Source organism: Staurois parvus, unplaced genomic scaffold (assembly GCF_062004578.1).
Source record: "Staurois parvus isolate SC_StPar_1 unplaced genomic scaffold, SC_StPar_1.0 ptg000454l, whole genome shotgun sequence".
In the NCBI taxonomy this organism is placed as follows: Eukaryota; Metazoa; Chordata; class Amphibia; order Anura; family Ranidae; genus Staurois; species Staurois parvus.
This window is the reverse complement of record NW_028318250.1, coordinates 883,136-908,879: the sequence shown is the minus strand read 5'-3', so window position 1 is coordinate 908,879 and position 25,744 is coordinate 883,136. Positions and strand designations below refer to the sequence as shown.

Sequence of the window (25,744 nt, the reverse complement as noted above, 5' to 3'; positions counted from 1 at the left end):
AGTTAATACAGGTGCAATTGCGACACAGGACTAATACAGTATTATGGGTTCATTATGAGCAGAACAGTAGCTTCTTACTTTCAGACACCGTCTCTGACTAAACCTTTATAGGGAGTTATCTGAAGAGAGGTGGCTTACAGGGGAGTCACTAACTCACTGGGGTTGATTTACTAAAACTGGAGAGCAAAATCTGGTGCAGCTCTGCATAGAAACCAATCAGCTTCCTTTTTTGTTTTGTCAAAGCTTAATTGAACAAGGTGAAGCTGACTGACTACCATACACAGCTGCACCAGATTTTGCACTGTCCAGTTTTAGTAAATCAAGCCCATTGACTTGTGTGTAATGTCAGATTATGCTACTGAGCTCTGTAAGCAATGTGTTTTTTTTGCAACACACAAACTAAGGCCTCATGCACACTGATTGACTGCCGAGCTCTCCTAAATGCCTTTCTCTTGGCAGAAGAAAAGCAGCATTTTTTGTTAATGCATTGGACACATTTAGGCACATCAAGTGTTAGTTCATTTAATTGGCCAGAATAATATTTTAGCGTGCCCAGCGTCAACATGCGTTTACACGAGTTTAGGCACATCAAGCATGTTTTCTGCCAAAACAGTACTTCTCCTGAAGGTGCTGGCAGTGTGTTTTTTTTCTGCCTCTAAAGGCCTGTAAATGTGTTTATGGACACATAGAGGGTTATTTACTAAAACTGCATGGTGCAAAATCTGGTGCAACTCTGCAGCTTCCAGCCAATCAGCTTCCACATTTTATTGCCAAAGCTTAATTGAACAAACTGAGGTTAGAATCCAATTGGCTGCCATGCACAGCTGCAACAGATTTTCAATTCACCAATTTTAGTAAATCTACTCCATAGGCTAACATTGAAGGGCGTTTAGAGGCAGAAAAAAAAAATCAAACACTCCTAAATGACATTTTTGTATTTCAATGTTTTTATTAATTTATAATCGGTTTAAGACAGGAGCAACAAAACACACCCACGCAGGGGCTATCAATTGCACATAAACAAAAAAATAAAAAAAAGTGCTCTAACACCAACAGAGCAAAAAGTGCGCCCACGAAGGGGCTATCAATGGCACTTAAATAACAAAACATTAGTATAACACTGATAGTAACTCAAACTAAAGGCAGCTATCCACTGCCACACCAAAAACAAACAGAAAAAGAAAAGGAAAGAGGAGTACAAAAGGAAAAAGATAACAAAACCAAGAGCAGGGGTCCGAGAACACCAATACTGAGCAACATCACAACTCAGACTAGCCGGGGGGGAGCGTGGGAAAGGCATATTGCAACCACGGCTCCCATATTTTCAAGAATTTCTGTTGGGAGTCGTTACAGATACTCAACATCTGTTCATTGAGCATCATAGTGGTCATACGGTCCCGCACCCCCTGAAGAGGGACAAACGGGCTCTTCCATGCCTGAGCAATTGTTCTAGTGGCCAACAAAAGCAAATAGGAAGCCAACTTCTGCTGGCGAGCCAAGAGGCCAGGTATGGGACAATGAAGCAAAGCATACCGATGCTAAATGACATTTTTAACATCCATTGTGCATGATGGCTAAGGGAAGCCCTTACAACCATGAAAATGAGCCATAAAAATACAATGTAACATTTCACATTTACAAATAAAAAAAGGTTTTAAAAATATACAAAGTAAAAAAGATACAAATAATATCCATTTCAGTAAACAAAAATGTTTTAAAAATGCTATTTTTTGTCTTGACCATAATAAATAATAAGAAAACTATGTACACACCCACTGTACATGGCCTTTAAAGGTCTCCCTGCAAAGAGCAACAGATAAAAAAAATATGTTTCAGTGAACATTAAGAAATGACATGATTATTTGAATGAATAAGAATTCTTTTCTTTCATATCTTTTTAAATATTAGATATAAACTGCTCTCATGGTAGTTCTCATACTTTACATATAATTCTGATAATGGTATTCTGTGTTGCAAACCACATCCCATGTTTCAATTTTTTAAAGTCATTTTATTTCAATTTAGTCATAAGGAAAGCAAATTCAGCAAAGTGCTGCCAATTTAATCATTCTTAAATACTGAACTCAGTGTCGCAAACAGTGTCATCACAAGTGTTTTCAAACTCCTTGATTTTCTGAGTCCCTTCAATCTCCTGTGGACTCTTAAAGAATTTCTTAAGGCATTTAACTTTCCTTAGATATCTGATTAGTCTGCGACGGAGCTCTCTACTTTTTAAAGCATAGATTATAGGGTTGACCATGGAGTTGACCAAGCAAAGAGTACTGCAGAAAGCAAAAACGGTTTTGATTTTTCTGTCCAATGGAAATAGCAAGCTGTGTACCATAAGAATGAGAGAAGGAGTCCAGCACACCACAAGAACAGTTAAAACAATGGCCAAGGTTTTGGCCAGCATGACATCCATTCTCATACGACGTTCTCCACGATCTGTTTGTAAGTTGTGTTTTACCATATAAATTGTATGCTTATGTGCCTTCCATAAGATATGAATATAAGAAAAAATGATGGCACAGAGAAGAATAAATATAAGGACAATCCAACTTGCTAGGTATTTATTGTCAATCAAGGGAAAAAGTTCTGAGCAGACCAAATCGGCATGACAGCAGTTTAGACCCATAAGTGGTAGATATGAGATAATTGTTGTCCCAATCCACATTATAATTAATGCCTGCAGTGCTCTTTTTCGGGTGATTATTGCTTTATACTTAGAGGGCCTGTAGATACAGATGTACCTGTCAAATGCTGTAAAAAGTAAACTTCCAAGGGACGCAGTGAAGGATAATGTGACACCACCAAGTTTGAATAAGAAAACAGAAGGAGTACCTGCTCCATGGAAGACATGAAAGTCAACAAAACTATAAGAAAAAATAAGACTGGCCAGTAAGTCCGCTGTAGCCAGACTGCCAATAAAGAGAAAAGAGGGTTTCATTCTAAGATGAGCAGAACTGAAGATCATGGAAAGGACCAAACAATTCTCCAGGATACACACAGTTCCTGTTATAATACAAAGTACGGCTATGAAGATTTTCTGTGCACTGCTGTTCAGGATCAGGTAGCATTGGATGTCTATGCCTTCTGTTGCACATTTTCCAGCGCTAATATTGGCACTAGTGTTACAACCATCCATGTTTATCAATGTCCTTCCAAGTACGTCAGGGAATCCTTATCAATGGTGCTCGTAATGAACACTAGGGTAAAAAGCCATAATATATATACATAGATAGTTAAAATGAACTTTGGTAGGTAAACAAATATATTTCCCAGTGGAGAGAGAACAAAGCAGTCAGATTCCACCTTTTGTCTGTTTAGAACAGGAAGATGAATGTTGATTGGTCACAATGGATAATTCCACTTTGCTCTTTCCCTTTGGAAAAAAAAAAGAAGATATACAGTTATTAGTCTACATGGAATTAAAATTGTGACATATGTTAGTTTCCCAACTGCAATTTATCCAGCCATCAAGTGAGAGTCATCCTATAAAGTCCCTGTTTTGAGAAGCACTAACAATTTAAAGCTGAGGTTTAGGTATGGTACTTTTTATATAGCTAAGATAATGCAAAGTTACTGACCTCTGAATGGCACCCGTGCTGAACATGCTACCACCTGGATTTGCCAAAGGGCCACACATAATACTCAGTGTCACAGACAACAGACACTCAATAGGAAATGGTCAAATACTAGGGGCATGATGCAAGAGGTGGTCAGAGAGTAGGGAAATGTTATAAGAGATGTTAGAGATTGGGGAAATGCTTTGAGAGACAGAGACATTACTTGAGACTAGGGATCACTGCTACAACAGGGAAATGATGAAACACTTTCGAGTTTCTTCAGGGTCTCAAGGGCTGTACAAATGTGTGCCAAACGGCCACATGTGGCTGCAGGTTGGGCACCAGGGTTCTAGGTGAACCCCACAACTATGACACATTGATACTTACATTGGCTCAAGCTGGATTAAAGTAACTATGTAAAAATTGCCATACCTAAATTTCAGCTCTAAAGCAGTAGTAAACCACAAAAAAATAAAATCTAAAAAAACTTCTCCCTGCAAGATAAGAGCATAATGTGCTACCATGCATCGCATACTAGCACATTATGAAAGATTTACCTGAAAACAAAGCCCTCCAGCGAAGTGCTGTTACGGCTCTGGGACGGTTCCATTTTCACCCGGTTCTGCTTGAGTGGCTAAGCTGCCGATAAAGTCACTCCTGCACATGTGTGTGGGAGTTTCAGCCATGGCACAGCTCTCTCAATAGACGGCATGCCAGTGATATATCCGGTGCTACCACAGTAAATATCTCCTAAACTGCATGTTTAGAAGATATGTATAGTACCTACAGGTACTATAAGCCCTATTAAAGGCTTACCTGCAGGTAAAACATGAGAAACTAGGTTTACTTCCATTTTAAAGCGTATCTAAACTCAAAAACAAAAATAAATAAACTTTGCAGCTTACCAAACCTTAAATGTGGTGACAACACCAGATTGCTTTATTTTCATCTGGTTATCTGGCCAGTAAATCACTTTCTGTACTAGGGTGACTCCACTCCGTGGATGAGCAATGGAGCCAACCTTAGACAGCAGCATTGTCAACCTGGGGAAAGGGTAGTGATAGATACACTAGCATGTTTAAATAGATTTTACTAAGAAATTGGAGTTCAACCCCAGCAAGCATCATTACAGCACCATTACAGCAACACTTTTTTTTTCTTATGGGATAAAGGTTTGACATAAGTTAATAAAAGCTGTCCACTGTAAGCACCCCTGTCAGTGTTAAATGGTTTGTCCTCTATTTTCCACTTTTGCTGGACAGCTTGGTCTGTTAAAGGAAGTTGAAAGGTAACAGACCTAGGCAGCCTATGCACTGATCATTCTTTTTCATTCAATCAGCAAAAAAAACAACATCCAATTCCCCCATCCACACATTCAATGTGCATGGAGGAATCCTTGCCGTTGTGGAATTGTATTCTGACAATGGGGAGTGCTATTGCCGGTGGCATTGACCCTTGGTTCACATCTGTGCGGGTGGTGCAGCTGCGGATCCACATGAAAATCCGTGCAGCCGCACCACCCGCACAGAGGAATGCGGATCCACGGGCGGGTGCCATTAGTTCTAATGGCACGCCGCCCGCACTAGAAAACGCAACAGTACTAGGAACCGAGGTTCCCGTGCAGGCTGCGTTTTCCAAAGAGGTGCAGGGACTTCTTCCTTCACGGGCAAGGGAGTCCATTCAAATGAATGGGCTCTTGTGCCCATGCAAAACGAGGCCCGCACGGCCACATATATGTGAACTGGGGGTGATCGTTTGGGAAAAACCTGACAGGCTGGTTGTACACAGGTTGATCAAATGACTTGTGTACAACCAGCCTACCAATGCATGGATTGAAATTTGGCTGGTTAAGCAGGGACTGGAAAAAATTTGATCTATGTATGGCTGACTTTACTGGCCAGATCATCCACTGAAAATAAAGGAAAAAAGCCTGAAAAAAGAAAACTAATGCAGCCACCACATCTTAGGACTGGGAAGCTGCAATATATTACATTTCTGCTTTTGGGTTTAGAGGATTCATACCAGGTTTCATAAAACAAAAATTACAAAACAAGTGATTCATACTTCTGCTTTTGTTAGTTTCATAGTATGTTACCTTGTATGTTCCCCTCTTCAATTCACTGGGGAATATTTAGTGCGCTTAGTACAACTACGTTTCTGTGACATACAGCAACTTCATAGTGAAATGGTTACATCTCTTGTTGTAATGGTGGTATCAAAATACGAAGTTATTGAAGCATTGTTAGTAGAGATGAGCGAAGAAATGAAAAATTCGATTCGACTGATTCGGCGAATTCGTGGACAATATTCGATTCGAGTCGAATAAATTCGCTGTGAATTTAACTTAAAAAAGGGTGTTTCTAGGCTTCAGAGAGACTTAATATTAGTGCAGAACACTGTACCTTTAATTTAAATGCCCTTGGAGTCTGCTGGGGAAGAGAAATAATACTGTCTGTCAGTATGACATGCAGATGAGTGCCGTCGATCTTAGAATCACTGCACACTTCACTCCTTTGGCCAGTCACGGGGCCAAAACCAGCGTTTGGAGCCACAGTGTGGCGGTGGAGGCAGCAGCAATGGGAGGCCATACAGCAACCTATGACAAAATGGAAACCAGCAGGAGCGTGAGGAGACCTGAAAGTGGCACATGGCAGAGTGGGAGCAATGGGAGGCGGTACAGGGACCCAGGTCACACTATGGGCCCAGCAGCAGCGTGACCAGGCGGTACGGGGGCCCATGGCCGATATGGGGCTTGGTGGCACCTATGGAAGGCCTGTAATCTGCCAGCAACCTATGACAAAATGGACAACCGCAGGAGTGTGAGGAGATTTCAAAGTGGCACATGGCAGAGTGGAAGCAATGGGAGGCCGTACAGGGACCCAGGTCACACTGTGGGACCAGCATCAGCGTGAACAGGCGGTACGGGGGCCCATGGCCGATTTGACCTCATTCATCCCATAGTCCTGCCGACTCACGAATAGCGTGGCCTCCTCAAAGGGCCTGAGCAAGCGCAGGTGTCACACATGAGCTGCCAATGGCTGACATCTAAGTTACACAGGGAGTACCTTTATCCGCTTTTAACATCAGGAAATCTGTGATGGCCTTTAGCTGTTCGTAAAGGCGGTCTAACATATGTAGGGTTGAATTCCACCTTGTTGCAACGTCACAGCATGAGGAGTCGGTACGGGGGCCCATGGCAGATTACATGTCTGGCAGCAGCTATGTGAGGCCCGTAATCTGCCTGCACCCTATGTCAAAAAATTTAACACACCAGCAGTGTGAAGAGACCTGAAAGTGGCACATGGCAGCAGAGTGTGGCGATGGAGACAGCAGCAATGGGAGGCCGTACAGGGACCCATGAGAGACTCTAGACTTGGCAGCAGCATGAGGAGGCGGTATATAGGGGCCCATGGCAGATTAGGGGCCTGGCAGCAGCTATGTGAGGCCCGTAATCTGCCTGCACCCTATGTCAAAAAATTTAACACACCAGCAGTGTGAAGAGACCTGAAAGTGGCACATGGCAGCAGAGTGTGGCGATGGAGACAGCAGCAATGGGAGGCCGTACAGGGACCCATGACAGACTCTGGACTTGGCAGCAGCATGAGGAGGCGGTATATAGGGGCCCATGGCAGATTAGGGGCCTGGCAGCAGCTATGTGAGGCCCGTAATCTGCCTGCACCCTATGTCAAAAAATTTAACACACCAGCAGTGTGAAGAGACCTGAAAGTGGCACATGGCAGCAGAGTGTGGCGATGGAGACAGCAGCAATGGGAGGCCGTACAGGGACCCATGAGAGACTCTAGACTTGGCAGCAGCATGAGGAGGCGGTATATAGGGGCCCATGGCAGATTAGGGGCCTGGCAGCAGCTATGTGAGGCCCGTAATCTGCCTGCACCCTATGTCAAAAAATTAAACACACCAGCAGTGTGAAGAGACCTGAAAGTGGCACATGGCAGCAGAGTGTGGCGATGGAGACAGCAGCAATGGGAGGCCGTACAGGGACCCATGACAGACTCTGGACTTGGCAGCAGCATGAGGAGGCGGTATATAGGGGCCCATGGCAGATTAGGGGCCTGGCAGCAGCTATGTGAGGCCCGTAATCTGCCTGCACCCTATGTCAAAAAATTTAACACACCAGCAGTGTGAAGAGACCTGAAAGTGGCACATGGCAGCAGAGTGTGGCGATGGAGACAGCAGCAATGGGAGGCCGTACAGGGACCCATGAGAGACTCTGGACTTGGCAGCAGCATGAGGAGGCGGTATATAGGGGCCCATGGCAGATTAGGGGCCTGGCAGCAGCTATGTGAGGCCCGTAATCTGCCTGCACCCTATGTCAAAAAATTTAACACACCAGCAGTGTGAAGAGACCTGAAAGTGGCACATGGCAGCAGAGTGTGGCGATGGAGACAGCAGCAATGGGAGGCCGTACAGGGACCCATGAGAGACTCTAGACTTGGCAGCAGCATGAGGAGGCGGTATATAGGGGCCCATGGCAGATTAGGGGCCTGGCAGCAGCTATGTGAGGCCCGTAATCTGCCTGCACCCTATGTCAAAAAATTAAACACACCAGCAGTGTGAAGAGACCTGAAAGTGGCACATGGCAGCAGAGTGTGGCGATGGAGACAGCAGCAATGGGAGGCCGTACAGGGACCCATGACAGACTCTAGACTTGGCAGCAGCATGAGGAGGCGGTATATAGGGGCCCATGGCAGATTAGGGGCCTGGCAGCAGCTATGTGAGGCCCGTAATCTGCCTGCACCCTATGTCAAAAAATTTAACACACCAGCAGTGTGAAGAGACCTGAAAGTGGCACATGGCAGCAGAGTGTGGCGATGGAGACAGCAGCAATGGGAGGCCGTACAGGGACCCATGACAGACTCTAGACTTGGCAGCAGCATGAGGAGGCGGTATATAGGGGCCCATGGCAGATTAGGGGCCTGGCAGCAGCTATGTGAGGCCCGTAATCTGCCTGCACCCTATGTCAAAAAATTAAACACACCAGCAGTGTGAAGAGACCTGAAAGTGGCACATGGCAGCAGAGTGTGGCGATGGAGACAGCAGCAATGGGAGGCCGTACAGGGACCCATGACAGACTCTGGACTTGGCAGCAGCATGAGGAGGCGGTATATAGGGGCCCATGGCAGATTAGGGGCCTGGCAGCAGCTATGTGAGGCCCGTAATCTGCCTGCACCCTATGTCAAAAAATTTAACACACCAGCAGTGTGAAGAGACCTGAAAGTGGCACATGGCAGCAGAGTGTGGCGATGGAGACAGCAGCAATGGGAGGCCGTACAGGGACCCATGAGAGACTCTGGACTTGGCAGCAGCATGAGGAGGCGGTATATAGGGGCCCATGGCAGATTAGGGGCCTGGCAGCAGCTATGTGAGGCCCGTAATCTGCCTGCACCCTATGTCAAAAAATTTAACACACCAGCAGTGTGAAGAGACCTGAAAGTGGCACATGGCAGCAGAGTGTGGCGATGGAGACAGCAGCAATGGGAGGCCGTACAGGGACCCATGAGAGACTCTAGACTTGGCAGCAGCATGAGGAGGCGGTATATAGGGGCCCATGGCAGATTAGGGGCCTGGCAGCAGCTATGTGAGGCCCGTAATCTGCCTGCACCCTATGTCAAAAAATTAAACACACCAGCAGTGTGAAGAGACCTGAAAGTGGCACATGGCAGCAGAGTGTGGCGATGGAGACAGCAGCAATGGGAGGCCGTACAGGGACCCATGACAGACTCTGGACTTGGCAGCAGCATGAGGAGGCGGTATATAGGGGCCCATGGCAGATTAGGGGCCTGGCAGCAGCTATGTGAGGCCCGTAATCTGCCTGCACCCTATGTCAAAAAATTTAACACACCAGCAGTGTGAAGAGACCTGAAAGTGGCACATGGCAGCAGAGTGTGGCGATGGAGACAGCAGCAATGGGAGGCCGTACAGGGACCCATGAGAGACTCTGGACTTGGCAGCAGCATGAGGAGGCGGTATATAGGGGCCCATGGCAGATTAGGGGCCTGGCAGCAGCTATGTGAGGCCCGTAATCTGCCTGCACCCTATGTCAAAAAATTTAACACACCAGCAGTGTGAAGAGACCTGAAAGTGGCACATGGCAGCAGAGTGTGGCGATGGAGACAGCAGCAATGGGAGGCCGTACAGGGACCCATGACAGACTCTAGACTTGGCAGCAGCATGAGGAGGCGGTATATAGGGGCCCATGGCAGATTAGGGGCCTGGCAGCAGCTATGTGAGGCCCGTAATCTGCCTGCACCCTATGTCAAAAAATTAAACACACCAGCAGTGTGAAGAGACCTGAAAGTGGCACATGGCAGCAGAGTGTGGCGATGGAGACAGCAGCAATGGGAGGCCGTACAGGGACCCATGACAGACTCTGGACTTGGCAGCAGCATGAGGAGGCGGTATATAGGGGCCCATGGCAGATTAGGGGCCTGGCAGCAGCTATGTGAGGCCCGTAATCTGCCTGCACCCTATGTCAAAAAATTAAACACACCAGCAGTGTGAAGAGACCTGAAAGTGGCACATGGCAGCAGAGTGTGGCGATGGAGACAGCAGCAATGGGAGGCCGTACAGGGACCCATGAGAGACTCTGGACTTGGCAGCAGCATGAGGAGGCGGTATATAGGGGCCCATGGCAGATTAGGGGCCTGGCAGCAGCTATGTGAGGCCCGTAATCTGCCTGCACCCTATGTCAAAAAATTTAACACACCAGCAGTGTGAAGAGACCTGAAAGTGGCACATGGCAGCAGAGTGTGGCGATGGAGACAGCAGCAATGGGAGGCCGTACAGGGACCCATGAGAGACTCTAGACTTGGCAGCAGCATGAGGAGGCGGTATATAGGGGCCCATGGCAGATTAGGGGCCTGGCAGCAGCTATGTGAGGCCCGTAATCTGCCTGCACCCTATGTCAAAAAATTAAACACACCAGCAGTGTGAAGAGACCTGAAAGTGGCACATGGCAGCAGAGTGTGGCGATGGAGACAGCAGCAATGGGAGGCCGTACAGGGACCCATGAGAGACTCTGGACTTGGCAGCAGCATGAGGAGGCGGTATATAGGGGCCCATGGCAGATTAGGGGCCTGGCAGCAGCTATGTGAGGCCCGTAATCTGCCTGCACCCTATGTCAAAAAATTTAACACACCAGCAGTGTGAAGAGACCTGAAAGTGGCACATGGCAGCAGAGTGTGGCGATGGAGACAGCAGCAATGGGAGGCCGTACAGGGACCCATGACAGACTCTGGACTTGGCAGCAGCATGAGGAGGCGGTATATAGGGGCCCATGGCAGATTAGGGGCCTGGCAGCAGCTATGTGAGGCCCGTAATCTGCCTGCACCCTATGTCAAAAAATTAAACACACCAGCAGTGTGAAGAGACCTGAAAGTGGCACATGGCAGCAGAGTGTGGCGATGGAGACAGCAGCAATGGGAGGCCGTACAGGGACCCATGAGAGACTCTGGACTTGGCAGCAGCATGAGGAGGCGGTATATAGGGGCCCATGGCAGATTAGGGGCCTGGCAGCAGCTATGTGAGGCCCGTAATCTGCCTGCACCCTATGTCAAAAAATTTAACACACCAGCAGTGTGAAGAGACCTGAAAGTGGCACATGGCAGCAGAGTGTGGCGATGGAGACAGCAGCAATGGGAGGCCGTACAGGGACCCATGAGAGACTCTAGACTTGGCAGCAGCATGAGGAGGCGGTATATAGGGGCCCATGGCAGATTAGGGGCCTGGCAGCAGCTATGTGAGGCCCGTAATCTGCCTGCACCCTATGTCAAAAAATTAAACACACCAGCAGTGTGAAGAGACCTGAAAGTGGCACATGGCAGCAGAGTGTGGCGATGGAGACAGCAGCAATGGGAGGCCGTACAGGGACCCATGAGAGACTCTGGACTTGGCAGCAGCATGAGGAGGCGGTATATAGGGGCCCATGGCAGATTAGGGGCCTGGCAGCAGCTATGTGAGGCCCGTAATCTGCCTGCACCCTATGTCAAAAAATTTAACACACCAGCAGTGTGAAGAGACCTGAAAGTGGCACATGGCAGCAGAGTGTGGCGATGGAGACAGCAGCAATGGGAGGCCGTACAGGGACCCATGAGAGACTCTAGACTTGGCAGCAGCATGAGGAGGCGGTATATAGGGGCCCATGGCAGATTAGGGGCCTGGCAGCAGCTATGTGAGACCCGTAATCTGCCTGCACCCTATGTCAAAAAATTAAACACACCAGCAGTGTGAAGAGACCTGAAAGTGGCACATGGCAGCAGAGTGTGGCGATGGAGACAGCAGCAATGGGAGGCCGTACAGGGACCCATGACAGACTCTGGACTTGGCAGCAGCATGAGGAGGCGGTATATAGGGGCCCATGGCAGATTAGGGGCCTGGCAGCAGCTATGTGAGGCCCGTAATCTGCCTGCACCCTATGTCAAAAAATTTAACACACCAGCAGTGTGAAGAGACCTGAAAGTGGCACATGGCAGCAGAGTGTGGCGATGGAGACAGCAGCAATGGGAGGCCGTACAGGGACCCATGACAGACTCTGGACTTGGCAGCAGCATGAGGAGGCGGTATATAGGGGCCCATGGCAGATTAGGGGCCTGGCAGCAGCTATGTGAGGCCCGTAATCTGCCTGCACCCTATGTCAAAAAATTTAACACACCAGCAGTGTGAAGAGACCTGAAAGTGGCACATGGCAGCAGAGTGTGGCGATGGAGACAGCAGCAATGGGAGGCCGTACAGGGACCCATGAGAGACTCTAGACTTGGCAGCAGCATGAGGAGGCGGTATATAGGGGCCCATGGCAGATTAGGGGCCTGGCAGCAGCTATGTGAGGCCCGTAATCTGCCTGCACCCTATGTCAAAAAATTAAACACACCAGCAGTGTGAAGAGACCTGAAAGTGGCACATGGCAGCAGAGTGTGGCGATGGAGACAGCAGCAATGGGAGGCCGTACAGGGACCCATGAGAGACTCTGGACTTGGCAGCAGCATGAGGAGGCGGTATATAGGGGCCCATGGCAGATTAGGGGCCTGGCAGCAGCTATGTGAGGCCCGTAATCTGCCTGCACCCTATGTCAAAAAATTTAACACACCAGCAGTGTGAAGAGACCTGAAAGTGGCACATGGCAGCAGAGTGTGGCGATGGAGACAGCAGCAATGGGAGGCCGTACAGGGACCCATGAGAGACTCTAGACTTGGCAGCAGCATGAGGAGGCGGTATATAGGGGCCCATGGCAGATTAGGGGCCTGGCAGCAGCTATGTGAGGCCCGTAATCTGCCTGCACCCTATGTCAAAAAATTAAACACACCAGCAGTGTGAAGAGACCTGAAAGTGGCACATGGCAGCAGAGTGTGGCGATGGAGACAGCAGCAATGGGAGGCCGTACAGGGACCCATGAGAGACTCTGGACTTGGCAGCAGCATGAGGAGGCGGTATATAGGGGCCCATGGCAGATTAGGGGCCTGGCAGCAGCTATGTGAGGCCCGTAATCTGCCTGCACCCTATGTCAAAAAATTTAACACACCAGCAGTGTGAAGAGACCTGAAAGTGGCACATGGCAGCAGAGTGTGGCGATGGAGACAGCAGCAATGGGAGGCCGTACAGGGACCCATGAGAGACTCTAGACTTGGCAGCAGCATGAGGAGGCGGTATATAGGGGCCCATGGCAGATTAGGGGCCTGGCAGCAGCTATGTGAGGCCCGTAATCTGCCTGCACCCTATGTCAAAAAATTAAACACACCAGCAGTGTGAAGAGACCTGAAAGTGGCACATGGCAGCAGAGTGTGGCGATGGAGACAGCAGCAATGGGAGGCCGTACAGGGACCCATGACAGACTCTGGACTTGGCAGCAGCATGAGGAGGCGGTATATAGGGGCCCATGGCAGATTAGGGGCCTGGCAGCAGCTATGTGAGGCCCGTAATCTGCCTGCACCCTATGTCAAAAAATTTAACACACCAGCAGTGTGAAGAGACCTGAAAGTGGCACATGGCAGCAGAGTGTGGCGATGGAGACAGCAGCAATGGGAGGCCGTACAGGGACCCATGACAGACTCTGGACTTGGCAGCAGCATGAGGAGGCGGTATATAGGGGCCCATGGCAGATTAGGGGCCTGGCAGCAGCTATGTGAGGCCCGTAATCTGCCTGCACCCTATGTCAAAAAATTAAACACACCAGCAGTGTGAAGAGACCTGAAAGTGGCACATGGCAGCAGAGTGTGGCGATGGAGACAGCAGCAATGGGAGGCCGTACAGGGACCCATGAGAGACTCTGGACTTGGCAGCAGCATGAGGAGGCGGTATATAGGGGCCCATGGCAGATTAGGGGCCTGGCAGCAGCTATGTGAGGCCCGTAATCTGCCTGCACCCTATGTCAAAAAATTTAACACACCAGCAGTGTGAAGAGACCTGAAAGTGGCACATGGCAGCAGAGTGTGGCGATGGAGACAGCAGCAATGGGAGGCCGTACAGGGACCCATGACAGACTCTAGACTTGGCAGCAGCATGAGGAGGCGGTATATAGGGGCCCATGGCAGATTAGGGGCCTGGCAGCAGCTATGTGAGGCCCGTAATCTGCCTGCACCCTATGTCAAAAAATTAAACACACCAGCAGTGTGAAGAGACCTGAAAGTGGCACATGGCAGCAGAGTGTGGCGATGGAGACAGCAGCAATGGGAGGCCGTACAGGGACCCATGAGAGACTCTGGACCTAGCAGCAGCATGAGGAGGCGGTATATAGGGGCCTATGGCAGATTAGGGGCCTGGCAGCAGCTATAGGAGGCCCGTAATCTGCCAGCACCCTATGTCAAAAAATTAAACACACCAGCAGTGTGAGGAGACCTGAAAGTGGCACATGTTTGAGGCATGATTCATGGCGGATTTAGTCAGTTGTGTCAGGAACTGGTGGTTTGAAATCCAGACTAATCCACGCCTGATTCATTTTCACAAACGTGAGTCTCTCCACACTTTGGGTGGACAGTCGTGTCCTCCGCGGAGTTACAATACCTCCTGCCGCACTAAACACGCGCTCCGATGCCACGCTACTGGCCGGGCATGACAGCCTTTCAAGGGCAAATTCAGCTAGTTGGGGCCAAAGGTCAAGTTTCGTTGCCCAGTAGTCAAGGGGATTGTCTACCTCGGTTGGCAGGGTGCTGTCCAAGTAGGCCCAAGCCTGTTGTTTGAGCTCCTGCTCCAGGTCCACCTGATGCTGCTGCTGCTGCTGCGGCTGGTTAGTAGTTTCCTCACTGCGCTGGTGAAGAAAGCTACTCATCATCGACTGCAGACTGAGGCAGCCGCTGCTGGTGGAGCTGCCACTGCTCCTACCACCCCACCCCTCCCCTGCTGCCATGCCAGCGGAACGCGAGCGCACAGGGCCCACAGTGTCTGAGGATGGACGTTGGCGCACAAAGGCAGAGACCAACTGACTACATAGGTGGTTTTTATAGTACGTAATTTTGGCCTCCCTCTCAGCAGGTGTGAAAAAGGCCACCATTTTGGACCGGTAGCGAGGGTCCAACAAGGTGGACAGCCAAAAGTCATCCCTCTGTCTGATGGTTATTATTCGGCTGTCGCTACGCAAGCAACCGAGCATGCTATGGGCCATTTGTGCCAAGGAATGCGAGGGACTCCCTGCCTCCATCTCCACAGCATACTGCCACGGTGCGTCTGGGTCCTCTGTCTCCTCCTCCTCCTCCTCTACCAGATGCTCCTGCTCCTCCACTCCTGTCCGCTGAGTGGAAAAACCACCCATTTCACTCAATAATTCCTGAGCACAAATGTCCTCCTCTACCTCCTCCTCTTCTTCCTGTCCTGCCCCCACAGGGGTCATGTGGCGTTGAGATCTGTGCGCCACGTCTACCGCACCCTGACCAGCCATTGTTAACAGCATTTGTTCCAGGACGTGCAACAGAGGAATGACGTCGTTCATCCCATAGTCCTGCCGACTCACGAATAGCGTGGCCTCCTCAAAGGGCCTGAGCAAGCGGCAGGTGTCACGCATGAGCTGCCAATGGCTGACATCTAAGTTACACAGGGGAGTACCTTTATCCGCTTGTAACATCAGGAAATCGGTGATGGCCTTTCGCTGCTCGTAAAGGCGGTCTAACATGTGTAGGGTTGAATTCCACCTTGTTGCAACGTCGCAGATCAGGCGATGCTGTGGAATTCCGTTCTGCCGCTGCAGCTCAATGAGGGTGTTCTTTGCGGTGTAGGAATGGCTGAAATGCATGCACAGTTTACGTGACATTTTAAGGATGTCTTGCAGTGGGATGGTGGATTTTAGGAACCGCTTGACAACCAGATTGAACACGTGAGCCATGCATGGCGCATGGCACAACCTTCCTTGACGCAGAGCAGACACCATGTTCTTTCCGTTGTCAGTCAACATGGTTCCGATTTTTAGTTTGCGCGGAGACAGCCATCTGTCGATTTCTCTGTTCATTACACTCAGCAGTTCCTCCCCTGTGTGACTACGTTCGCCAAGGCATACCAGGTGCAGCACAGCGTGACACCGTTGCGCCCTGCACATGTGATATGCCGGTCGGGTAATGGGACTTGGCACGGGGGTGGCGGCTGAGGACACGGCGGAAAAAGAGGTGGTAGAGGCGGACATGCTTGCTGGACCAAGGACGTGCAAACGTGGAGGCAAAAGCGTCGTGACCTGTCCAAGTTGCTGGTGCGGCTGTGCCGGCACCACGTTCACCCAGTGGGCCGTAAATGACATGTACTGTCCCTGACCGTAGTTACAGCTCCACACGTCGGCGCTGCCGTGCACTTTGGCAGAGACCGACATGCTCAAAGACTGGCCCACCATCTCTTCTACATGTGAATGCAGGGCTGGCACTGCCTTTTGGGCAAAGAAATGACGGCTTGGCACTCTCCACCGCGGCGCGGCACAAGCCATCATTTCTCGGAAAGGTGCTGAGTCCACCAGTTGGAAAGGGAGGGACTGCAGCACCAGCAACTTGGACAGGAGGACGTTCAGCTTTTGCACCGTCGGGTGCGTGCTCGCAAACTGTTGTCTCTTGGATACGGATTCCAAGAAAGACTGTTGACGGAATCCGAGAAGAGGAGTAGCAGGAGAAGGAGCATCTGAACGAGCGGAAGATGCCAATGAGCGACAACTCCCCTCAGCAGAGGTGTTGGAGCCTTGACTGGCTGATAGAGGGCGATTGACGACGTCGGGTGACGGAGCAAGTAACGGAGCGGGTGATGGAGCGGGGGCTGGGGCAGGCAGAACCGCCGTATGTTTATCACGGTTTTCCCAGGCCACCGAATGGTGACGCTGCATATGCTGACGCAACGCTGTAGTCCCAACATGGGCCCCCTGGCCACGCTTGCATTTCTGGCCACATAGTCGACATACGGCTACGTTTACTTCCTCGGGCGGCTTGAGGAAAAATTGCCACACCACCGAGTAGGAAACTTTGCCCCCGCTACTCTTCACTGGCTGACTGCTACTTCCTCCGTGCGCAACGGCACCACTACTGGCCGTGGTGGTAGGCTGCAGTGGAGCTGGTGCTCTACTCCGTGGACGTTTGGCTCCACTGACACTGATGCGACCCTGCTGCTGTCTCCTGGGCAACCCACCGACTGTTTTGCTCGCTGCCAAGCTGCCACCCTCTTCTCCTGATGATGCGGAAGAAATTGCCTGATGACGACGAGGCTGCCAAGTGCGATCAACCTCCTCATCATCAAGTAGGGTCTCCGCCTCACTACTAGCCCCCTCGGCTGCGTCTGGGTCAGGAGACAGACCTGTCTCTAGACCGGCTACCGAGCCACTCTCCTCGCCAGTACTTGTTCGCTTGGCTGCTGAAAAGGCCGATGTCTCCCCCCGTTCCTGACCGCCCTCTGTTAGCTCTTCCTCACTGTACAGTGGGGCTGAGCCCACAGCATGTGATACTTCGCTTGGTGAGGGAACAGCAAAGGACAGGGGCAGGTAGAGGACACGTGATTTCAGTGGGCTTGGTCCCGGGCCATGCCAACTAACGGTTGTGTCTGACGTACCCACCGACCGTTGGCTGTAGGTGTCAGAGGTGACCTGGGAAGAGGAAGACGACCGAGCCAACCAATCAATGACGGCAGGGTTGTCGGTGGAGACACGACCGCTGGATGACACCGGGAGCACTGGCCTCTGGCTGCGAATACTGCTGCCTCGACCCCTTCCTCTGCTGCCACGTCTGCTCGCTCCTAAAACATTGCCTCCTCTGCCACTCCTCTGCATGTTGTCTGACATACTATTTAATTCAACGATTAGGTGTCCCTGAGTAACAATTCTCTGGCACTCAGTAACAATTCTGTCTGTCCCTGAGTATGAATTCTGTGGCCCTGAGTAACAATTATGTGTCTGTGCGAGTAACAATTCTGTGTCTGTGCGAGTAACAATTCTGTGTCTGTGCAAGTAACAATTTTGTGTCTGTGCGAGTAACAATTCTCTGGCACTCAGTAACAATTCTGTCTGTCCCTGAGTAACAATTCTCTGGCACTCAGTAACAATTCTGTCTGTCCCTGAGTATGAATTCTGTGGCCCTGAGTAACAATTCTGTGTCTGTGCGAGTAACAATTCTGTGTCTGTGCAAGTAACAATTTTGTGTCTGTGCGAGTAACAATTCTCTGGCACTCAGTAACAATTCTGTCTGTCCCTGAGTAACAATTCTCTGGCACTCAGTAACAATTCTGTCTGTCCCTGAGTATGAATTCTGTGGCCCTGAGTAACAATTCTGTGTCTGTGCGAGTAACAATTCTGTGTCTGTGCAAGTAACAATTTTGTGTCTGTGCGAGTAACAATTCTCTGGCACTCAGTAACAATTCTGTCTGTCCCTGAGTAACAATTCTCTGGCACTCAGTAACAATTCTGTCTGTCCCTGAGTAACAATTCTCTGGCACTCAGTAACAATTCTGTCTATCCCTGAGTATGAATTCTGTGGCCCTGAGTAACAATTCTGTGTCTGTGCGAGTAACAATTCTGTGTCTGTGCAAGTAACAATTTTGTGTCTGTGCGAGTAACAATTCTCTGGCACTCAGTAACAATTCTGTCTGTCCCTGAGTAACAATTCTCTGGCACTCAGTAACAATTCTGTCTGTCCCTGAGTAACAATTCTCTGGCACTCAGTAACAATTCTGTCTGTCCCTGAGTATGAATTCTGTGGCCCTGAGTAACAATTCTGTGTCTGTGCGAGTAACAATTCTGTGTCTGTGCAAGTAACAATTTTGTGTCTGTGCGAGTAACAATTCTCTGGCACTCAGTAACAATTCTGTCTGTCCCTGAGTAACAATTCTCTGGCACTCAGTAACAATTCTGTCTGTCCCTGAGTAACAATTCTCTGGCACTCAGTAACAATTCTGTCTATCCCTGAGTATGAATTCTGTGGCCCTGAGTAACAATTCTGTGTCTGTGCGAGTAACAATTCTGTGTCTGTGCAAGTAACAATTTTGTGTCTGTGCGAGTAACAATTCTCTGGCACTCAGTAACAATTCTGTCTGTCCCTGAGTAACAATTCTCTGGCACTCAGTAACAATTCTGTCTGTCCCTGAGTAACAATTCTCTGGCACTCAGTAACAATTCTGTCTATCCCTGAGTATGAATTCTGTGGCCCTGAGTAACAATTCTGTGTCTGTGCGAGTAACAATTCTGTGTCTGTGCAAGTAACAATTTTGTGTCTGTGCGAGTAACAATTCTCTGGCACTCAGTAACAATTCTGTCTGTCCCTGAGTAACAATTCTCTGGCACTCAGTAACAATTCTGTCTGTCCCTGAGTAACAATTCTCTGGCACTCAGTAACAATTCTGTCTGTCCCTGAGTAACAATTCTCTGGCACTCAGTAACAATTCTGTCTGTCCCTGAGTATGAATTCTGTGGCCCTGAGTAACAATTCTGTGTCTGTGCGAGTAACAATTCTGTGTCTGTGCAAGTAACAATTTTGTGTCTGTGCGAGTAACAAATCTCTGGCACTCAGTAACAATTCTGTCTGTCCCTGAGTAACAATTCTCTGGCACTCAGTAACAATTCTGTCTGTCCCTGAGTAACAATTCTCTGGCACTCAGTAACAATTCTGTCTGTCCCTGAGTATGAATTCTGTGGCCCTGAGTAACAATTCTGTGTCTGTGCGAGTAACAATTCTGTGTCTGTGCAAGTAACAATTTTGTGTCTGTGCGAGTAACAATTCTCTGGCACTCAGTAACAATTCTGTCTGTCCCTGAGTAACAATTCTCTGGCACTCAGTAACAATTCTGTCTGTCCCTGAGTAACAATTCTCTGGCACTCAGTAACAATTCTGTCTATCCCTGAGTATGAATTCTGTGGCCCTGAGTAACAATTCTGTGTCTGTGTGAGTAACAATTCTGTGTCTGTGCAAGTAACAATTTTGTGTCTGTGCGAGTAACAATTCTCTGGCACTCAGTAACAATTCTGTCTGTCCCTGAGTAACAATTCTCTGGCACTCAGTAACAATTCTGTCTGTCCCTGAGTAACAATTCTCTGGCACTCAGTAACAATTCTGTCTGTCCCTGAGTAACAATTCTCTGGCACTCAGTAACAATTCTGTCTGTCCCTGAGTAACAATTCTCTGGCACTCAGTAACAATTCTGTCTATCCCTGAGTATGAATTCTGTGGCCCTGAGTAACAATTCTGTGTCTGTGCGAGTAACAATTCTGTGTCTGTGCAAGTAACAATTTTGTGTCTGTGCGAGTAACAATTCTCTGGCACTCAGTAACAATTCTGTCTGTCCCTGAGTAACAATTCTCTGGCACTCAGTAACAATTCTGTCTGTCCCTGAGTAACAATTCTCTGGCACTCAGTAACAATTCTGTCTGTCCCTGAGTATGAATTCTGTGGCCCTGAGTAACAATTCTGTGTCTGTGCGAGTAACAATTCTGTGTCTGTGCAAGTAACAATTTTGTGTCTGTGCGAGTAACAATTCTCTGGCACTCAGTAACAATTCTGTCTGTCCCTGAGTAACAATTCTCTGGCACTCAGTAACAATTCTGTCTGTCCCTGAGTAACAATTCTCTGGCACTCAGTAACAATTCTGTCTGTCCCTGAGTATGAATTCTGTGGCCCTGAGTAACAATTCTGTGTCTGTGCGAGTAACAATTCTGTGTCTGTGCAAGTAACAATTTTGTGTCTGTGCGAGTAACAATTCTCTGGCACTCAGTAACAATTCTGTCTGTCCCTGAGTAACAATTCTCTGGCACTCAGTAACAATTCTGTCTGTCCCTGAGTAACAATTCTCTGGCACTCAGTAACAATTCTGTCTGTCCCTGAGTAACAATTCTCTGGCACTCAGTAACAATTCTGTCTGTCCCTGAGTAACAATTCTCTGGCACTCAGTAACAATTCTGTCTGTCCCTGAGTAACAATTCTCTGGCACTCAGTAACAATTCTGTCTGTCCCTGAGTAACAATTCTCTGGCACTCAGTAACAATTCTGTCTGTCCCTGAGTAACAATTCTGTCTGTCCCTGAGAATGAATTCTGTGGCCCTGAGTAAGAATTCTCTGGCACTCAGTAACAATTCTGTCTGTCCCTGAGTAACAATTCTCTGGCACTCAGTAACAATTCTGTCTGTCCCTGAGTAAAAATTCTGTGGCCCTAATAACGTTTCTGTGGCCCTAAGTAACAATTCTCTGGCACTGAGTAACAATTCTGTCTGTCCCTGAGTATGAATTCTGTGGCCCTAACTAGCGTTTCTTTGTCCCTAAATAACGATTCTGTGGCCCTCATTAACAAGTCTGTGTCCCTGAGTAATGGTTCTCTGTCCCTAAGTAACTTCTCTCTGTCCCCAATTCTCGTTTCTGTGGCCCTAACTCTGTCCCTGTCCCTAGTACAGAGCGGTCTGCCTCTGTTCAATGACTGCAGGCAAATGAAGATTTCCAAAATGGCCGCTATATATACCTCGACCATTACACAGTGCTGGCTGGCTGGCTGCTGATTGGCTGATGCGATCACATGTCGTTGAGGAATGCATTATGGGGCAGCGCGCCTTGTCTGCGCGCCTTCCCCGACATCCCCGCTCCGTCGCCGCACATGTCAGCCGCCATTTTCGGAAAAATTTCGATTCGCGCGTCCGAATTAGGCTGTTTTTCGGATTCGGCACGAATCGAAATTTTTCCGATATTCGACTCGAATTCCACTTCGGATGCTTCGATTCGCTCATCTCTAATTGTTAGCATACACAGGGGCATTAACAGCAATGCACATTCTTCAAGTCTGCTGAGTACAAGCATTACACACCCATGCAGAATACATCCCAGAACCATATAGGTGCCAAATACACTTTCATATCCAGAACCCAAGTGTACAAGGTAACACAGTAATTCAGATTCAATATACGACACCAACTTCTAGCAGAACAGCAATATGAAAAACATGCTTTACTGTTTTAAGGGCTTCCGGAGATGCCTATGTTCTGAAAATGTCACCTGCCTGGCTGTCATGCTGATCCTCTGACTTCAAAGCCTTCTGAACCGCTGACTGGAAATAAGTATGTAGCTGTCACCTGAAAGCAGGACTGCACTGGCCCAATCAGTTGCAGCTGTGGACTTCCCCACCCTACAGCTGCATGTAACAAAGAAGCAGAGATGCTGAATGCTGGTAACATCAATGAGCTAATATGGCCACTAAGCAATAATGCAATGTTCCAGGCTCATTGGCGCCCCCATCATGCCTGTGGTGAAGATTCACATACAAAATTGCAGAATACACTGATTAGCACTGCAGGCTATAGCCTGCAATGCTGATTGTGCACAAATTTTCCAACAGGCCAGTTGAACAGAAATCGATTGGTAGATCGACTTCGGTTCAACCACAGTGGCCATTCATGAATAGAAATTTGTCTGGTTCCTGCTGAACCGGACAAATTTCGACCCATGTATGGCTAGCTTAACCCCTTGGTGCTGGCGCCTCCCGGCCCTTTAAGGGTTTCAGAAGCCGGGAGGTGGGGCGGGGTTTAGGGTCATATGACCGCCGTGACATGACCGGCAAAGGCCCCAATCGAAAGAGGAGATCGGGGCCTGTGTGCTGGGAGTGCGCAGGGCGCACGCTCTCAGCACTTTTGGTTTTTTTTAATAGAACACAAATGTGTGGCCGCTCGGTGTCTAGGCCCAGACACTGGGAGGCCACACATTTGCATTCGGCCGGCGCCAAGAGGTTAAGAAACCTAAAGTGTTACTAAACCCAGGACCCTGCCTTCACCATATCTGGTTTCCCATGGTACACAGACTATTGAAGTGTAATTATTTTAGTAAATATAAACTGCTAAATACCTTTTCTCATCAGCAGTTAGAGCAGTCTTGTGACTTCTATCACTGTCCAGCCAAGCACTGGTTAAAGCTAGTAGGAGTTTTCATTCCGCCCTAGGAGGATGCAGAACCCCTGACCTCTGTCTGGACAGTGCTGATTGGCCCTGTGCTGATCACATGCACTCTCCCAAGAAACAAAATAGTAATACACACCAAACTGAGAATGTGCAGAGTTTCTCCACACGATGTCTTATTAGGAGAGAAGAGGGGGGGGGAACTGGAAGAAGGGGAGGATCAGAGAAGTCATGATCAAACAGCTTTTTGTACACAATGCAGAGGATTAACCCCTTAGGTTATACAGTTAGTATAACAAGCATGCTTTACTGCATATACACACTGATTTTACTGTTGTGGGTTTAGTAACACTTTAAATACTGAAATATGTTCAAGCTTTACTACGCATATTAGACTACACCACCAATGATACTTGTTTTATTTATTGACAGATTTCTTATGGGCTTGTGTCAATAGGCTTTGGGATTGTACTAATGGCATCAGTTTGAGATGCTTCTGAGATCATTCAGAATTCAATGACAGGTACATTCGACCTGCAGTTGACCAGCTTCAAGCAAGTTTTTCATTCCTATAGCCTTGTATGGGAATGCATAACCTGTCTGAAGCCATCACAAACCTGTCAGTACAAAACATTTGCAGTATTTGTATCCATAGTGATGCAATGTGTGTGTTTCAAACAATCAGTTAAGCAAGAGAAGTTGCTATTTTTTATAAAGTGAACCTCTCCAGACCGGATTATGGAAGCTATCAACACTTGCTGGATTTTGCAGGTGCAAGCTACAATCCAACCCTTTGCGTCACTGACCTGGATAAAGCATGTGGCCAATGAAGTCAGAACTCCAGGCTAATGAAGTCAGAACTCCAGGGATGCAAAGAGAGGATGGCATCCCTAGGTATACGCAAAACAGAATGCCCTCAGTAGCAGTTCCCATATATTTTCCTTTAAAAATATCTAAAAGTGCAGCGCTGTGATAGATATAGATATGACAATATATTCAAATATTAAAGTGATCAGTGCACAATATATAAAGTGCTATTCGTGCAATATGTGCAATAGGTGAAATAAATCAATAAATGTCCATATTAATCATTCTGATTTCAATAAATAAATAAAATGATAATTCAACAGAAGTCTTTCTTCAATTCAATTGCGATATAATCTTGTGACCAAGGTGCAGTAGTGCGTGTGTCTTTAAAAGTAATCCACCACTTCTGATGGGTGTGCACTCAACAGAATTTAGAAGTGTACAGGCATTGGTTACCATCTGTCACATCTGGGTGCAGGGTAGTAGGACAGCTTAAGGGTTAATCCAGCATCCTCGCAATACCGATGGTGCGTGCCTTTTTAAATCTGGGGAAGATTGCTCAACCACAGGTGCCAAAGGTACTCATATAGTGTAGTATTTATTGTTAAAAGATGGGCATACATAAGTCAAAGTAATCCACGTGGAAAATAAAAATATCAGGTACCAAGATGCCCAGGAGATGACAGCGTGACGTCAGCAATGTGCCTCCACCCAACGCGTTTCGTGCAACAGCACGTCCTCATGGGTACACCCATATATTTTCTTGCACATTGGTTTTGGGTTTTTTTTGTTTTTTTTAAGTATACAGATACCCTTCACTAAGAGTGAAAATTATTCTATAACCCCAATAACTGACACCACAAAATATTTTTTTTTTTAATCTGATGAATGTTATAATACAGAAAGTTTGGGATTTAACTGATCCCTTTTATTACCCAACTCACATTTTTAAATGCAACCTTTCAGATTGTCTTAGATCCCTTCTTCAGATCATGTATAAAGCATGAAAAAGGGTCTAAGTGCTCATGCACACTTGATGTTTTTACAGCTGCTGTTGTTGGCTTTTGACGTTTTTTTCTACAGCCAGTAAGCCCCCCCAGCATGTTATCCTATGTGTCCATGCATACATAGACTGTGATCATTGTTTTTGGCTGGAAAAAAACCCAGGATTAGTGGGTTCATAGGAGTTTTTTAGCTGTAAAATGTTCTAATGCTGAAAACTTGGTAAACCGATTCAAACCAACGTTTTTGGAATTTTTGTACCAAAAAAACGCTGCAAAATGTGGCGAAATGACACTAAACGCGAATGCAAAAACACTAAAAAAAGCTGAAAAACTCAAGTTTTTAACATGACTTTACACAGCTAACGTCACCAGTGTTATCAAAACTTCCCGTGTGCATGAGGACTTAGTCATTATAAAATCTTGCATCCTTAAAAACTTCAGTTAGGCAATAAAGGATATAACTTGAAATCCAAACATTCTGTATTAAATAATGGCTACAATACTCTACTACAGCTACAAATGTTGTAATAACTCAACTCAGTACTCAACCAGCGATATATCTTCTAGACTCCCCGTGCTACTCTTCCCCGCAGCAGGTTCATAGGCTGTTATGAATCCCGGTGCACCCTCCTTGCTTTTCCCACACCTCATAACATACCTCATTCTGCAGAGTAGGTAGATATAAATATATATAGAATTCACGTCACATATGTCTTCACGGTCTTCATTCCTTTTGTAGTACTTCAGACACAGGACATCTTAGTTTGTGATTTTTTTTCTTGTTACCTCTTCCTTCATTATGTGATCTGTTGGCATCAACGAAGTCTTGAATGTCGGTAGACGTCTTGCATGATAGTGGTTGACTCAACAGGAAGTGTGTTTATTTCCTTCACTGTATGGTTGATTGACAGAACACAAAACGGGACATAAAAAAGACAGACTTATTTTGGTGAACAGCTACATATACAGTTGAAATACATATATAGGATCTGTTTTATCTGCCAAAGGATTTGTATTTTATCCAGCCAGTCCAGAGATTTATACAGTCC

The 25,744-nt window shown here is 47.7% G+C and overlaps 1 protein-coding gene across 1 annotated transcript; it reads right to left on the bottom strand.

Moving 5' to 3' along the window:
• Positions 1–924: 924 nt before the first annotated feature.
• On the bottom strand, positions 925–25,502 carry CNR2 (cannabinoid receptor 2). Its single transcript, XM_089688762.1, has 2 exons — positions 25,354–25,502; positions 925–3,382 (listed from the first exon to the last, which is right to left on the bottom strand). Exon 2 carries the CDS (start codon positions 3,143–3,145, stop codon positions 2,072–2,074), a length of 1,074 nt encoding a protein of 357 aa, XP_089544888.1. The 5' UTR covers positions 3,146–3,382; positions 25,354–25,502; the 3' UTR covers positions 925–2,071.
• Between the last annotated feature and the right edge of the window lie 242 nt (positions 25,503–25,744).

Bases quoted from the DNA above. Each gene is read 5' to 3' on its own strand.
- CNR2 (XM_089688762.1), bottom strand. From the start codon at position 3,145: ATGGATGGTTGTAACACTAGTGCCAATATTAGCGCTGGAAAATGTGCA.